At 39.4% G+C, this 17,430-nt stretch overlaps 1 protein-coding gene across 1 annotated transcript; it reads right to left on the bottom strand.

The window, feature by feature from the left end:
- Positions 1-516: 516 nt before the first annotated feature.
- On the bottom strand, positions 517-11,678 carry si:dkey-65b12.6 (IgGFc-binding protein). The gene is made up of 20 exons (XM_042724477.1): positions 11,625-11,678; positions 11,479-11,529; positions 10,106-11,287; positions 9,654-9,994; positions 8,986-9,559; positions 8,221-8,825; positions 7,547-8,117; positions 6,830-7,428; positions 6,176-6,740; positions 5,818-6,014; positions 5,580-5,718; positions 4,879-5,483; positions 4,155-4,725; positions 3,450-4,045; positions 2,801-3,365; positions 2,477-2,673; positions 2,254-2,392; positions 1,847-2,175; positions 947-1,505; positions 517-862 (listed from the first exon to the last, which is right to left on the bottom strand). Coding segments are annotated over exons 2-20 (8,385 nt in total). The 5' UTR covers positions 11,528-11,529; positions 11,625-11,678; the 3' UTR covers positions 517-860.
- Positions 11,679-17,430: the final 5,752 nt, after the last annotated feature.

Genomic DNA, 17,430 nt, shown 5'->3' with positions numbered 1-17,430 from the left:
ATATGTGTACTTGTGTCTCGTGATCATTTCATGGTTCCTATAGGAATTCATGTACACTTTTTTGATTTTGTTTTACACTAGTTTTCCATATTTATTCAAAAGAGTTTATTCTTGACAAATAGAACTTGTGTGAACCTATATTTTATTCTGAGTAACCTTCTAAAAGAGAAGCATTTCATTCAGTGACATCAAAGGGGCCTTAATACCACATTTCTTAGACATTAGTTTATTGAACCTGGTAATTCTCTCCTTACTAATCTGTTATTAAAGAAGGTAGGGGGCGCTACACTAGATTATAATAAATATCATTGATCATGTAAATGCCCTACCATAGATATCCTATGCAGAAGTATTTGGAGCAGTCAAATGTGATATCTATTTTCTATATATACATATCCACATATATCTATATCTATACTTACTAATTATTGATATGACAATATAAGAAGCTGACATATATGGTTGCCATAACCTTTATTTCTGTTATGATGAAATGACACCAGCTAAACGAAATGATGCAAGAATTTAAGAAGTTTAATAATAACATATATTCAAAATATTATAAGTATGGAGGCATTTGAAGGAACATACAGAACAGTTTAACCCAAGATAAATTATAGACTGATTTGTGGACAACACAAGTTGACATCCGCGAATATGTAGTCATTTAAGAAAAGAAACTTGATTAAACATCCATTCAAAACACCAAATCACAAATTAAGTAATATGATATGAAGTAATGAGAGAAACTGAGACATTGTTATATGTCAATATATTGTAAAATGCACAAGTTAATTATTTAATCATTTTAATTTTCACTTCTTTTAGGGATACACGAAACATGGTGGAAAGAATCTTCATCCTGTTGAGAATAAAAGACAGGGAAGGTGTTAACATTAATGTAATATCTATTAAATAAAAATCTTGAGTAATAGTCATCACTTACAGCAGTTAGTGAGTTGCTTCCACTCTGGAGGCACGTCAGCCTTTACCAGCGCACAAGTGGACACATAATTATTGAAGGCATTGCAGAAAGCATTCTGACTTCCATCATTGAGACACATCTGGAAAAGACAGTCAGCAGCAAATCGCCTCTTTGATATTATGTCATGGCACTGGGCAAACGGGCCGGTTGCATTCTCTAACAAGCCACAGTATCTTTGTCCGCTATATAGCAACTTCTTTTCATCTGAGCAAGGGGGAAAGTGCCAGCAAGTGCTGTTGCTTTCAGGGACACTCCAAGACTTTGCCCATTCTGTGATGTCTGTCATGCTGTTATCACTCGGTGTGACATAATCATCCTCCACATCATTATTGTAGGTTCCACACATCCCGACTATGTTATTGTAGTAGCTACTGGACAATGTCACCATAAGGGTATCTGCCCAGTTAAACTTGACCTCCAAGCCAAAATCTGTCTGCAAAACCCCTACACTGCCTGAGAGGATGATGCTGATCCCCTCAGAATTCAAACTCACAGGAAGGTTTGAAACTGTGCCATCAATCTGGATAGGAAAAAAGGAGAGGAAGCAACAGATGTAATTTCCAGAGTGTAGAGGGGCCAACCCTGCTCTTAGAGGGCTACCATCCTGTAGATTTTAACTCTAACCCAAATTAAACACACCTTAACCAGCTAATCAAGATGTTAAAGACTACTTAAGTAAATAACAAGTAGGAGTGTTGTAGCAGGGTTGTAACTGAAGTCTGCAGAAAGGTAGCCCTCCAGGAACAAGCTGGCTATGCCTGGTGCACATTATTACCACTGATATGTTTTAATATTGACTTGATGGATAATACATGTCTGGATCTGTGATCTTTATGTATTTAATGTTCTGTTCTGACTTACTGTCACACGATTGCGGTTGCCTTGGATGAATGTGATTTCATGTCCTTTGACTGTAATGGTGGCCGACTTGACGTAAGAACCACGTGTGCCTTTGAGCATATCGTTCTTGTTGATGATGTTAAAAGGTGTCAGTGTTTGGTCTTTGCCTGAAGTTTTAACTAAAGTATAGGTGCAAGTACCCTGGAAGGAGAAGTGGTTGCCATCAAAGGTTCTGTAATGAGGGTCTCCCTTGGCAATGCAAGAGGCCTTTGATTTTGCAATGCACAGTGCCTTGTTGTCCTTTACAGTGCAGTACTCTTTTTCACGGCACTCATAGTTACTGCAAGGATCTGAAACATGGATGCAGATCTGTATTATGGTTTCATTTTAAACCTACTTGGGAAATGATGTACAAAGTTTGTACTTACCTTTCTTGTAACATCCAGTGACCCCTTCTTTTTTGTCACAGATCTGATCGGCGCTACATTTCAAAGGTTCACAGGAGTATACTCCAGCTTTGCAGAAGCATTTTTCTGTACACTCATCCTGGATGATTGTCTCACCAGACTGCAGAACAAACAAGAGACAATAAGTTGCAGTGACTAGTAGGATGTTTGACTACTGCAGGAAAGAAATGGAATGGTTTCTCACCTTGTAAAACTTTCCATCTACTTGACAACCACAATCCTGCAAAGTCTTACATTCACCTCCATCAAACAAGTAGCCATCATCACACTGACATCCCTCCTGACATGGTGGACATCTCTGTGAGTTAGTCAGGCTGGCGCAGGTTGAGGAACAGGTCTCAGCGCAAAGCTCATAATGACTGTTACCTGAACACTCAAGTGCTGCAAGAATACAAGATTGTTTTAGGGACTGCTCAGGAGAACATTTAATTCTACACCTCATTAAAGGCCACGTAAAAAATAAGGCCAGCAAGAGGATAAGAAAGAAGATGGTTATTTTGCAACTTACGACAGAAGGTGTTATTCCTCCAGATGTTGATTGACGTCCCAATCTCTTGACAGCTGGCAACATACCTTTGTATGTGGCGACAGTGAACTGTCTTGTCATTTGGTTGGCCTGCCACATCTTTCACACATTCATCAAAGAATGTCTGAGGTGGTATTTTTTCGTAACAACCAGAAAATGGCCCCTTCTCTGAGATTAATATACTGCAAGCTGTCTCTGCCCCTTTCTGTCGCTCTTTATCAGGATTGAAACAGTTGAAGACACAGCCTGTATGACACATCATTTTGTCTGATGGTGAAACCCAGGCCTCGGCAAAGTTTTCCACAGAAGAAGTCTGAATACCGCCTGGCAGGAGAAAATCATCTGCACTGTTTCCATTGTAGTTACCACAGATACCTCTGACTGCATTTTTAAAAGTGGATGGGATCTCGATTTTGGCCATGGAAATAGTATCATATGTCAGTTTCAATCCAAAGTTTGTTTCCACAACAATATTAACACCGCTCTGATAGACTTGTACAAGTCCTTCATTTAGAGTCGCTGGGAGATTGGTTTGAACTTTGTCCACCTGTAAAAAAACAACAACACCACAATATTTTGTAGGTAGCAGTTTTTGATGTCTTAAAAGCATGGTCAGTAATCAGTACATTACCTGAACCTCCCAGATGTGGCCAGGCAGCAAAGTTATCGTGGATTGTCCTATTTGTATTTCAACTCTTCGAGTGAAGACAGTCTCAGAGGAGGACAGCTGTTTCACTAACACACTGAAAGAGCTCTCCTTATTTTTGTTCTGAGCCGTCTCTGCCAATCTATACTCACAGTCTCCTTCAACAGTAAAGGATTTCCCATCAAATGACTGATAAAGCCCAAAGCCTGACACTGAGCAAACTGCTTTGCCATCAGGGAAACAGCCTTGAATTCCATTCAGGACCTGGCACTTCTCGTTTGGTTTGCAGGTGAATCCATCATCACACTGAACTCTTCCGTTCTCTTTGCACACACATCTCTGCTTGCACTTGTCTTGAGGGAAGAACTCCTGGCCCAGCTGGTAGTACAGGCCATTGTAAGAACAGCCACACTGCTGCGCAGCCACACAGTCACCATCGCTCAGGATAAAGCCTTTGTCACATGTGCAGCCTTCAACACAGGGAGTGCCCTTACAGTTCTTGGGCTCAGTGAGGCCACGGCAGGTCTGGGGGCATCCTGTTGCACAAACCTCATAGTGGCTGTTTGCCTTGCAGGTTGTAGCTGTAGAAAAACCATATTAAGGATGAATGTCACTATGTCTTTAATATAAACCAGTAAACTACTATAATGTGTATTTCAAATTACTTGAGATAAACAATGTAATACTAACGGCAGAAACTGTCAGTTCTCCAGGATTGCACTTGGCCAAGTGCCTCTTGGCAAGCAGCTGTGTATGCACTAAGAGCACTGCAGAGGACTGATGAATGGCCACCGTACATACACATATCATACACACAATCTTCATAAAACTGATTTGGATTCACTTTATCATGGCAGCCTTTAAATGGTCCCTGTTTGTCTGTGATCTTGCTGCAAGGCTTTGTAAAAGTGACTTGGTTTCTCTCTGTGGCATCACATTTAGGACATGCTTTGCCCTGACATCCATCTGAGCATCCAGGGTCATCTTTGACTTTCCAGCTGGTTCCGAAAATTGTTGGGTTTGAAACAAGGGTGTTGTTAGGAGTCAGCAAATCATCGTTGGCATTGCCGTTCCAGTTGCCACAAAGCCCTCCCACTTCACCGGAGTAAGTGCTGGGGAGAGTCAGCGCTACATGGCTTTCCCAGTTGAATTTCAAAGTCAGACCAAAGTCAGTTTTTATCACACCAAAGTACCCACTGTAGAATATGGAGAGCCGACCATCTTCTAGTTCAAATGGCAATTTCACATACAGATCGTTGACCTTTAAGAAAAATTAATTCCACCAATTATGTTCAAAGTCAAGTGCTTTTATCTTAAAATTTTCTTTTGGAGGAGATTGTATAGTAAAACGAAATCAATTTATGCATACAGTTATTCATATTATGGTGTAAAAGTGTCTTTTTGAAGAACTGACCTTTACTTTGCGTGGGCTTTCCTTACTTAAGACAATTGTGTATCCATAGACGGTTAATGAAACAGTCTTGGTAAAAGCAACTGCCATGTTCCTTCCTCTGTTCTCATTCTTGACCAGTACCTCAAAGGGTATCAGTGATGGGTCAGCTGTATTGAGTACTTTGGACAAATAATAAGTGCAGGTTCCTTGGAAATCAAAGGTTTTACCATCAAATGTGCGGTAGTGTGGATCCCCTGCACCCTGACAGGTACTATAGGACAATGGGTAACAGTCTTTCACTCCATTCTGTGTGCCACACACTAGAGAATTCTTACACTTTGTTGGTGTGCATTCAACATTTCCAGTTTGAGGGTTGCACACGCATTTCTCTGTGCATTGTTTCTCACCCCAAAATGTCTGCTCGGGTAGATAATATTGGCCTTTGTAAGTGCAGCCACACTTTTTCACAGGTATGCATTCATCTCCTTTACGGACAAAACCTGCATTGCAGAGGCAGCCATCCACACATGGCAGTGTGCACTCATTTGGACCATCTCGATCAGCACAGGTCGGAGGACAGGCTGTGCCACAGGCCTCATAATGCATGTTGATTGGACAGTATATGTCTTAGGGAGTAAAAAAGAAAAAGGAAAAAAAATGAAACATCTGGCATATAAACAAATATTTTGCTTTTATGTTACACTTATTATAATTATAAATACCTTTGTTGTAGCATCCAGTGGCACCATCTTTTTTGCCACAAATCTGATCTTCAGCACATTCAAAGGACTCACAGGAGAACACTCCAGCTTTACATGTGCATTTCTCTTCACACTCTCCTCGAATTACTGTCTGACCAGACTGCAAAATAATATTTTGGTTGGAAAGACAAAAAGTTACAATTTGATTACTATTAGCAAAAACAAACCAAAAAAAAAAACTGACCAGACAGATTCTCACCTTGTAAAACGTCCCATCTACATGACAACCACAGCTATCTACAGTCCTACATTCACCTCCATCAAACAAAAAGTCATCATCACACTGACATCCTTCCTGACACAATGGGCATTTCTGTGACTTTGTCAGGCTTGCACAGGTAGTGGAACAGGTATCAGCGCAGAGCTCATAGTGACTATTTTTGAAACATGTGAGTGCTGGAAGAAAAGAGAGCAATTTAAATGATTCAGTTCAAGGTAGGAAAATTACTATTCCAAATCTCCTTTAGCATATCTAAATGGAAATTTAAAAGCATTAAGGGGCATTTAGATAAGCAAGAGGAGAGTTATTGTTAAACTTGAAGAATGCAGCCACTTACGACAGAAGGTGTTATTCCTCCAGATGTTGATTGACGTCCCAATCTCTTGACAGCTGGCAACATACCTTTGTATGTGGCGACAGTGAACTGTCTTGTCATTTGGTTGGGCTGCCACATCTTTCACACATTCATCAAAGAATGTCTGAGGTGGTATTTTTTCGTAACAACCAGAAAATGGCCCCTTCTCTGAGATTAATATACTGCAAGCTGTCTCTGCCCCTTTCTGTTGGTCTTTATCAGGATTTAAACACTTGGAGCCACAGCTTGTTTGGCACATCATTTTGTCTGATGGTGAAACCCAGGCTTCGGCAAAATCTACCACGGAAGGTGCCTGAATACCACCAGGCAAAAGAAAGTCATCTGCACTGTTTCCATTGTAGTTACCACAGAGACCTTTGACTGCATTTTTAAAAGTGGATGGAATCTCGATTTTGGCCATGGAAATAGTATCATATGTCAGTTTCAGTCCAAAGTTTGTTTCCACAACAATGTTAATACCACTCTGATAGACTTGTGCCAGTCCTTCATCCACAGTCGTGGGGAGATTGGTATTAACATTGTCCACCTGTAAAGAAAACACAAAAATAAAACTTAAAACTCTCTAGGCAGCAGTTCCTGATCTCCTAAAACTATGGTCAGTAACAAGTACATTACCTGAACCTCCCAGATGTGGCCAGGTAGCAAAGTTATCGTGGATTGTTCTATTTGTATTTCAACTCTTCGTGTGAAGACAGTCTCAGAGGAGGACAGCTGTTTCACTAACACACTAAAAAAGCTTGTGTCCTCATCCTTGCCTTGAACCGTCTCTGCCAATCTATACTCACAGTCTCCTTCAACAGTAAAGGATTTCCCATCAAATGACTGATAAAGCCCAAAGCCTGACACTGAGCAAACTGCTTTGCCATCAGGGAAACAGCCTTGAATTCCATTCAGGACCTGGCACTTCTCATTTGGTTTGCAGGTGAATCCATCATCACACTGAACTCTTCCGTTCTCTTTGCACACACATCTCTGCTTGCACTTGTCTTGAGGGAAGAACTCCTGGCCCAGTTGGTAGTAACGGCCCTCATAAGAACAGCCACATCGTTCCATAGCCACACACTCACCATTGCTCAGGACAAAGCCTTCATCACATATACAGCCTTCAATGCAAGGAGTGCCCTCACAGGCCTTGGGCTCAGTGAGGCCATGGCAGGTCTGGGAACATCCTGTTGCGCAAACCTCATAGTGGCTGTTTTCCATACAGGATGCAGCTGTGGAGAAACAATATAGAAGGCTAATTTTACAATATTTCTTGCATCAATTCTGAGACATGTATAATTCAAAATCTTAAAGAGAGGTAAACAATGACACAATGGTATGAATACTAACGGCAGAAACTGTCAGTTCTCCAGTCTTCCACTTGGCCAAGTGCCTCTTGGCAAGCAGCTGTGTATGCAGTAAGAGCACTGCAGAGGGATGATGAATGGCCACCGTACATACACATATCATACACACAATCTTCATAAAACTGATTTGGATTCACTTTAACATGGCAGCCTTTAAATGGTCCCTGTTTGTCTGTTATCTTGCTGCAAGGGATTGTAAAAGTGACTTTGTTTCTCTCTGTGGCATCACATTTAGGACATACTTTGCCCTGACATCCATCTGAGCATCCAGGGTCATCTTTGACTTTCCAGCTGGTTCCGAAAATTGTTGGGGTTGAAGCAGGAGTTTTGTCAGGAGTCAGCAAATCATCATTGTTGTTGTTGTTCCAGTTCCCACAAAGCCCTCCCACTTCACCGGAGTAAGTGCTGGGGAGAGTCAGCGCTACATGGCTTTCCCAGTTGAATTTCAAAGTCAGATCAAAGTCAGTTTTTATCACACCAAAGTACCCACTGCGGAATATGGAGAATCGACCTTCCTCTTGTTCAAATGGCAAATTCACAAACAGATTGTTGACCTTTAGGACACAAATGAACAATTAATTAACAATTTAAAAGTATTTTGAGTTTTTGTAGGTCAGTGTGTAATGAGTTTTTATACATTGTTTTTAATGTACTGACCTTCACTTTGCCTGGATCATCTTTACTCATGACAATTGTGTATCCATAGACTGTTAATGATACAGTCTTGGTATAAGCAACTGCCATGTTCCTTCCTCTGTTCTCATTCTTGACCAGTACCTCAAAGGGTATCAGTGATGGGTCAGCTGTATTGAGTAGTTTGGACAAATAATAAGTGCAGGTTCCTTGGAAATCAAAGGCTTTACCATCAAATGTGCGGTAGTGTGGATCCCCTGCACCCTGACAGGTACTATAGGACGTTGGATAACAATCTCTCACTCCATTCCGGGTTTCACACACTTGGGATTTCTTACATTTGGTCACTGTACAATCAACTTTTCCAGTTTGGGAGTTGCAAACACATTTCTCTGTACATTTTTGGTCCCCCCAAAATGTCTGCTCGGGTAGATAATATCGGCCGTTGTATGTGCATCCACACTTTTTCACAGGTATGCATTCATCTCCACTGCGGACAAAACCTGTGTTGCACTGGCAGCCTTCCACACATGGCAGTGTGCACTTGCTTGGGGCATCTCGATCAGCACAAGAGGCAGCACAGGCTGTGCCACAGTCGTCATAATGCATGTTGACTGGACAATCCAGTGCTGGGAGGAGAAGAGGAAAACCAAAATGTTTATATCTGTCAAATTGCTAACCCTATTAACAAAACCATAATTTTACAAACAGTACCATGTAAATTTTCAGTTCACATTCATAAATCCAAATATGAAATGAATTAAAATTTATATGCATATACACACTTACGGCAGTTGGAAAGTGTCCTCCACTTTCCAGGAATCTTGATTCTAGCTGACATGCAAGCATCGACGTAGCTTTGAATGTTATTGCAGAGGAAGTTTCTCATACCATTATTAATACAGACATCATAGACACAGTTATCTACATACATCTGGGGATCCACAGTGTTGTGGCAAATAGCAAATGGCCCATCCGTTTTAGCCATGACACCACAGTTTGTGTCTTTTTTGTACTCCTCTTGAAGACTTAAAGAGCAACTTGGACATTGTCCATTGCAGTCATCATTGCAAAACAAATCATTATCTGGGGCTTTCCAGGTCTTAGCGAACGCAATGACATTGGAGAGCCCTTGGCCTTTGGGATCAATAAATTCATCTCTTCTGTCACCATTATAGTTTCCACAAAGACCACCTACAGTCTGGAAATAGCTACTCGGAGCTGTAATGTACAACATCATATTCCAATCATATTTCACCTCTAAGCCAAAATCTGTTGATATAATGACATTCCATCCCCTCTGATCCACTTTTATTTTGCCGCCATCTATAGTTAAAGGCAGGTAAGTGTTTTCACCATCAAACTAAAATGAGAAACACCGAAGAGAGAGATTTAGTTATTGTTCAGAGTGGTTATAATTAAGAAGCTAATAGTTGTAAAGTGCTTTTCATTTTTACCTCTACTACTCCTCTTTGGCTGCCAGCCACCACTTTATGATTGTACACAAGGACAGAAACTGTCCTTACATATGCCACCCTTTTGCTTCCCCGGTGATTATTCTTTGCTAAGATGGTAAAAGGTGTGAGGCCTTTTTGAGGCTTTGTATTGTTTACCATGATGTATGTGCAAGTTCCCTGAAAGTCATACAATTTCCCATCAAAGGTTTTGTAATGGGGATCACCAACTGCCTGACATGTGGCAGTGGAAGTGGGGATGCAGACGCCCTTTCTGCACTCCTCCTGCTGACGGCACTTAACAGTCTCACAGGGGTCTGCTGGAGCCGGCGTTGTCGTAAAAGCTAGGGAACACAGGAATTGTTTGTTTGTTTGTTTTTTTCCCAGATTTTAGTCAGTTACAATTCAAATGCCATTATTCAGTCATTTGTTGTTATTCAGACATGATTTCTTACCTGTGTTACACACTCCTGTTGTGGCATAACCGTGCCTTATTTTTCCACCAAAAACATAAGCAGCCATCGGCGAATCACCAGATACAGTGATGGGACCTTTCTGTGTACCAAGTGACTTGGTAGCCCATACAAACTTGTCATTAGCAGGGAATGTTTTCCACTTCAATGAACCGCTGATAGTGGAGGCTGATGCTGCTTCAGCAACAACAACAAGAGTGTTATCGTAGCCATCTTGAGCGTGAATGGTCCATGATTTTGACATCTCAGAGGTGGGTATGACATTGGTTAGAAACTCATCATTGGGATAATTGCTACTGAAATACATTACCATTACGTTTTTGCTACTTTGAATGAGCTTGGCATTTATGCTCAAATCAACTGCTAAAACATCTCCAGCATTAAGCTTGTTTTTTTTGTGATACCAACTATGCCCACTGAAAACTGACACAATAGTGTTGTCCTCTGGAGCAACCACATAGGCTGTGTCCTTGCTGGAGGACTGATGCATTGCAGGGACAAGGTATTCACTGGAGAGAGATTCAACTGGCACCAGCTGCTCAAAGACATGCTCACAGGTGCCTATGATCATGGAGCACTCGTGTCCTGCCAGGACAGCCACTGGAGATGTGGATTTAATTTGTGTTCCCGTCAAAGTTTCAAGACTGCGAAGTTGATAAACTTCGTAGGGAGCCAAATTGACGGTTCTGGTCTTTCCAAAAATGGCGCTCCAAAGATTTCCTGAATTGGAGACAATCTCGACTGTGTTCATATAATTGCCGTTGATTATGGCTACCAGCTTTTTATACGGACTTGGACCCGTGTTCGGAGTAAAAACTACATAAAGCTGGCCTAGTTGATTTATTGGGAAGATCACACTGCTGTCTCCGGTGAATTCCTTTAAGTTGGATGAAACGACTGAGATATCGGCAGTAGAAGAGATGTACACGGTTTTGCGGAAGACTCCATCACCTTCAATCTCAGTGTTTTGTGGGAGGACAATCCATTTCGTCTCACCTTGTCCAACATTCACTTTTTCACTGTAACTGAGTGCCTTTATCTCAATTTTCACAGTGGCAGGGGAATTATGTGCTGTTATGGAAAGAGTCAGACTGGCTTTTCCATATTGGTAATTTGTCATGAAAGCAGTGATGAATTCACGACCTATAGGACATCCGCTGACTGCTGTAGTATAACAGAAAAAAAAAAAAAAAAAAATATATATATATATATATATATATATATATATATATATATATATATATAGATATATATATATATAGCATTACCAAAGAAAAAATAGAAAAAGAAATATTACTTTCCATTGAACAATCTTAAGTATTAAAAATATTATATTACCAAAAATATATTCTTACCAGTTACTGTTAAAACTGCCAGACAGAAAAGAAATGACTGTGTCTCCATGTCTGTAAAAGAGGAAAGATATATTTACCCATCCTAAGGATTTTAGTTTTAAGTCTTACAAGGATGAACATAATCCTTAAGAGGGATCAATTCTTACCTGGAAGACAGGTTTCTTGTGAACAAAATATTAGATAAAGGGAGGGCTTATATAGTATTGCTGTGACGGAAAAAAAAGTAAATTCCGGAAACAGGAACTCATTTTTAATGTACATAAAAATGTGTGTAAATTAAAGCCAATAAGCGTTCTGCATCACAGCTATTGCAAACATGAAACTGATGACAGAAAGACAGAAATAATGTTATTTCACACAATATTTGTGAGTTTCTAAAACAAATATACTTAAAGGAGGGAAGGATTCAGATGATTTGAAGTGTGTGTATATGGATCTAACTGAACACACCACTATGTACATTTCCTCCCTCTACAACCAACAAACTCAACTATGTGTTCACTAAATACACTGAAGATTCACGAAGCAAATGAGCTGTCACTGGGATGCTAGAACAGTCCTTTAGAGTTGGTGACTTCAACCAAAAATTTCCCGTCAGTCACACGCTTATCTGAGTGTTCACATTAATCAATCAATTTGGGGGATCAAGTTGTAAATGCATTTCATGTTTATTTGCGCATATGCATATGTTGCAATGTAAGTTTAGCATTTAATTTCTACAATCTTTGTCAGCGACCGTGTGTACTATGACACATTGTTCACACAGAAACAAGGCAGATGACTTAGGGTAAAAGATATTTGCGCAGCTTTCCTGTTGAAATTGATTGTATGAGCAATGAGACAGTACAAACAGAAACTGATGTGTTTTAATTACTTTGTTTGCCTGACATGTTTGCCTCGATAGTGTCGGTTGACTTTTTCCAGTATACTTATTCTAGTGAAACTAGTTAATCCTCCACTTGAAGAGATCAGACTTCTCAGAACTGCTTCTGTTATTTCCCTAATCTAATTCAAACCTGAGCCTCCAGAAAAGTTAATGAGTTCATGTCACCTGTCACTTGAAGATTAATATCACCTGATATTCAGTTGCACTCTTATTTAAGTCTGGGCCAAATAACTGAATAATTTGTGATGGAAATCAACTTATGATGGAAAGAACAGAGTGCCTTGAATCTGTCCATAGTATGATGACATCAAATGAGTACAAAAACATTTTGGAGGGCAGCATCAGAAAGCTGCATCTCTGTCACTGCTGGGTCTTCCAGCTGGACAGTGATTCCTAACACAGCAAAAACATGTAAGTTAAGGCTGATTATACTTCTTTGTCGGACCTACGCCGTAGGCTATGTGTCAGTTTTCATCTATGCTTCTGCGTCGTTGTCCACGTCGACGTGCAAACCGCTAGTTTGCAGTGTCCACGGGCATGTTGCTGTTGTAACCCGCAGTACCACGACAAAAGTTGAAGAAGCAGCGGCTCGTCGGAGAAGCATTATAGCCGTGAAGTGGCAAATAAATATCAAATCATTATTTAAAACTACAAAAAGGAGACAACAACGGAACAGGAGAAGATGGCATTCTTTCAGTCTCCACAAGGACTTGTACCATGGCAGATAAACACTGTTTGTCGCGAACAACTACTGATGTTTAATGCTTATGTAGTATAATAAATAAGACACTTGTTCTTTGCTTTGTTTTATTTTATATAAGAAGGTGCAACATTAAAATATATTAAAGTGCACATAAACACACAAAAAACTCAAGTACATTCGGAGGGAGGGGTTCTAGCAGACCAATCACAGCGCTTGCGGTCCATGTAGAATTGACGCGCTGTATTAGATTTTTGGAGAGGTGCACGTCAGGCTACGGCGTAGGGTGTGCGTGTATGTGTAGGCTACGGCGTAGGTCCGACGCAGAAGTATAAATCAGACTTAACAGGTAGAACAAGGAGTGTTTTTAATGGCTAATAAATAGTTTTAATGCTTTTGTGTCTCTAAATTTTACTGTAATATTTCCACATTTATCTGAAAAATACTTCTTTACTAGCTTATTAGAATACTGCACAACCCTAAATGATTTGTCAATGTCAAGTATGTTTTTACAACATAACCCAGTGTACACCTAAAACTTTTCTGCATGAAATTTATTTATCCAATATACTTCTTCATCAGCAATCCCATTTTATTTGAAACATTTAAATTCAAACAGGTATAGATATGTATAACATATAAATTCAATACACTAAATAAATGGAAAAAGAATTTAGAGAGTAGAAATAAAACAGACTAATAACTATAAAAACAAAACATTTTGTGTTTAAGTCATTCTGGGGCAAATGGCAGTCTAAAAATACTGTCCCATTTTGTGTTCCCTTGAAAGTGCAGTAAAAACACATGATATATCAGACATGAAAGTATTTTTATATAGATGTTGATGTGTAGATGTTAAATAAAATTGATGAAGAGAATCTGATGAATCAGTTCTGTAGCATCTTTATTTAACACCCATTAACATGACTGTTTTTTTTTTTTTTTTTTACCATTTTTGTAAACACAACTACACTTGCTCCTCCATCCCGGATAGTTTAGAAACTCTCCAGTTTGCCTATCGCCCCAATAGATCCACTGAAGATGCCATCTCTCACATCCTGCACTCTTCTCTCAAGCACATTGACAGCAATAACGGGAACTATGTAAGGCTGCTATTTATCGACTATAGCTCAACTTTCAATGCTATAGTCCCCATCAAGCTTGCTTCTAAACTCATGGACCTCGGTCTAAACTCTTCACTCTGCAACTGGATTCAAGACTTCCTCACCGGCAGACCTCAAGTGGTGAAAGTAGGACAGTTCATCTCCAGCTCCATCACCCTAAACGTAGGAGCTCCACAGGGCTGAGTCCTGAGTCCCCTGCTCTACTCTCTCTACACACATGACTGTGTGTCTTCGTACAGCTCCACATCAATTATCAAATTTGCTGAAGATACTGTGGTTCTGGGCCTCATTTCCAACAACAATGAAGCTGCATACTTGGATGAGGTAGAGAAAATCACATCATGGTGCCAGGACAATTGTCTCTCTCTGAATGTGAGCAAAACTAAAGAGCTGATTGTTGACTTCAGGAAGAGACAGCAGCAGCCCTATACTCCTCTTAAGATCAGTGGGACCCTGGTGGAGAGGGTGAGCAGCTTGGACTTGACTTGACTTGGACTACCCACATTCAGACACAGGTTAATAAAGCCAGACAAAGACTGTACCATCTGCGACAGCTGAGAAAATTCAGGGTTTCGCCAGCAATCCTGAAAACTTTCTATTCAAGGGCCATAGAAAGTGTATTGACTCAGTGTATCTCAGTGTGGTATGGGAACAGCTCCAGTCAAGACTGCAAAGCCCTGCAGACAGTTGTGCGCTTAGCTGAGAGCATCCCAGGGTCAGCTCTCCCCTCGCTGCAGGACATCTACCTCAAACGTTGCAAAAACAGAGCTGTTAAAATCATCAAGGACTCAAACCACCCTAGCAACAGTCTTTTCACTTTGCTGCCATCTGGTAAGCGCTTCCGTAGCCTGATGGCAAAAACTGAGAGACTTAGAGGGAGTTTCTTCCCCCAGGCCATCAGGCTCCTAAACTCAAAACCAGCCTCCTAACATCTACTTGTCTCCACTTGATATTCACTTAATCAGTAAGATATTCACCATTCTCTACCTCATATTGACATACTGACAGTGTCACGACATGTTTGCACATTCGCCTCTTGTAAATTCCTGTGTATCTTAATATTTAAGACTACAGTATACTTTCATGCACATTATTTTCTATTCTAAATTTAATTCTACAGTATACATTTTTTTTATCTTTTATTCTTATTTTTATTGTTTACTTTTATTTAATTCTTTCATACCTATATTTATGTATATTTTCATCTGTGTTGTATTCTTAATAATTGCACTGTCCATGGAGCGGACCTGACTCACATTTCACTGCTGGTTATATATTCTCTATATAATCGTGTATGTGATGAATAAAAATCTTGAATCTTGTCCTGTAAGTAGCTCATTTCTAATTGGTTAAACCAGTGGTGCTACAACACTGTCTTGTCTCTCCTACATTGAAAGCAGTTATTGTTACTACATTGTCGATCATAGGTGTCATAGTGGACTCGTGCACATCCCTAGTAGTAGTAATATTATATATTATAATGTTTTGTTGTAATTCTTAATTACTAAAATTAATTTGAAATAACCCAGTAAAATTATATATTAAAAAAAAATCTTACTTTTGGGGATTTAAGGTCATCCAAACTTATTTATGATAGTTTTAAAGAACACTTTGAATTTGAAGAACATTCTTAAGAAGTGTTTTGACGAGGGGTGTGAGGGGAATACAAGATATCCTTAACGTTTTTCTTAAGTACGAAAACGAAGAAAACATCAGCTGAGAAAAATTGTATTCTAGAGCACTTAGTTCTGGTTAGTTCTGAGTCAGCTGTAGCAGAATAAGAGGGCATTAGCTTTGAAGTTATTGACATTTACAGCTAGGTTGTGAATCACAACTTGTGACTAAACCATGGTGTCATGGTCTGTAGAAAGGAATCAAAAAGACATTGGCGCCCTCTAGGGGGAAGGTAAAGTCGTGAGAAACTAAATTGAGATAAATTGTAGTAGAATGTACTGTAATGTAATGTATCTAGTCTTCTATACAGACTCTAGACCCATATTGTATAGGCCCTATATATGTGTAATTTAAAAGTTGGGTCTGATTTTGGCCATATCAAACCATGATTTAGTATCAATATAGTGTATAATAGTGTACCTAAATAAGGCATCTAGGTTTTACTATTGATAGCAAAATAAAATCTCTGGAGTGACTGTGGTTTACAAAATACATGCTACCTGTAAATCATTTTAGACCTGCAGATTTTTTTCTGGAGCACCTGTTTGAGGTGGGTGTTGCTGAGGTTTTAAGCAAAGCAGGCGAAACTATATCTTAAGCCTCTTGCCATGTCTTACAGATTTGTGAAGTGTGAACCATCACAACACCTGCATAGCCACATTTCTGTCAACACTTCACCACACAACCTCAGAAAAAAACGACAGAGGAGACATTATTCCCATGTCAAGATAGATTTAACAGTGTGAAGTAATTTGCTAAAATAAGACCCACACTTCCAATTTATGCAAAAACTTTATTGAAGAACAAAGAATAATCAATTTTGAATAAAGTGAACCATTTAAAATGACAAAAAACATTATATTGTATTCCTTTTAGGACTTCAAATTAAGCACAAAAACAATTGCTGTGTGTGTTTGTGTGAGTGTGTGTATACCGTATTCAGTTAGCAGCTATGTTGCCATATACCTATTTTTATGTAAATTTTGGAATATCACATAAAAAATGCTGGATGGAAATGTCAAGATGCACATAAATTCTAAACATGTGCACTTAAAACGTATGTGCTCATTTGAGGCGGATAGTGTTTTTATCCAATAAGAAGATATGCGCATAAACACAACACATTTTACATAAATCGTGACTTTGGATGTGACTGGATAACTGGACTCATTGGAATCATCATTAGGAGTTGGTTGTAACATTTTTAATGAACTGTTACAACTAACCCCATCCCAAACAGTCATAACATAGCTAACTGTTTTAGCACGTGGGTTTTAAGTTAGCATGAATGCAAAGTATCAAATTAAACTTGTAAACTAACCCCGTGTTACAACACTCCCCGGTCTCCCCCTGTACAGTTTTATCTTTTTATTTTACATCCAGAAAATGTTTTTTCTGGTTTTATCTAATCTTGTTTCTAGATTTATCTAATTTAAATATATTTAAAGTGTTACTAAAATGAATTCAGTGTTACACAATGTTTAGAACTTCTCATGATAGCCAGAGATCAAAAATACCACAAATCTGAGCAAAGTCCTACAGGATGATGTGTTGTAAATAAAATGAAC

Source organism: Cyprinus carpio, chromosome B5 (genome assembly GCF_018340385.1).
Source record: "Cyprinus carpio isolate SPL01 chromosome B5, ASM1834038v1, whole genome shotgun sequence".
In the NCBI taxonomy this organism is placed as follows: Eukaryota; Metazoa; Chordata; class Actinopteri; order Cypriniformes; family Cyprinidae; genus Cyprinus; species Cyprinus carpio.
Note: the sequence above shows the minus strand (reverse complement) of the source record. Positions and strands in the feature narration are given on the sequence as shown.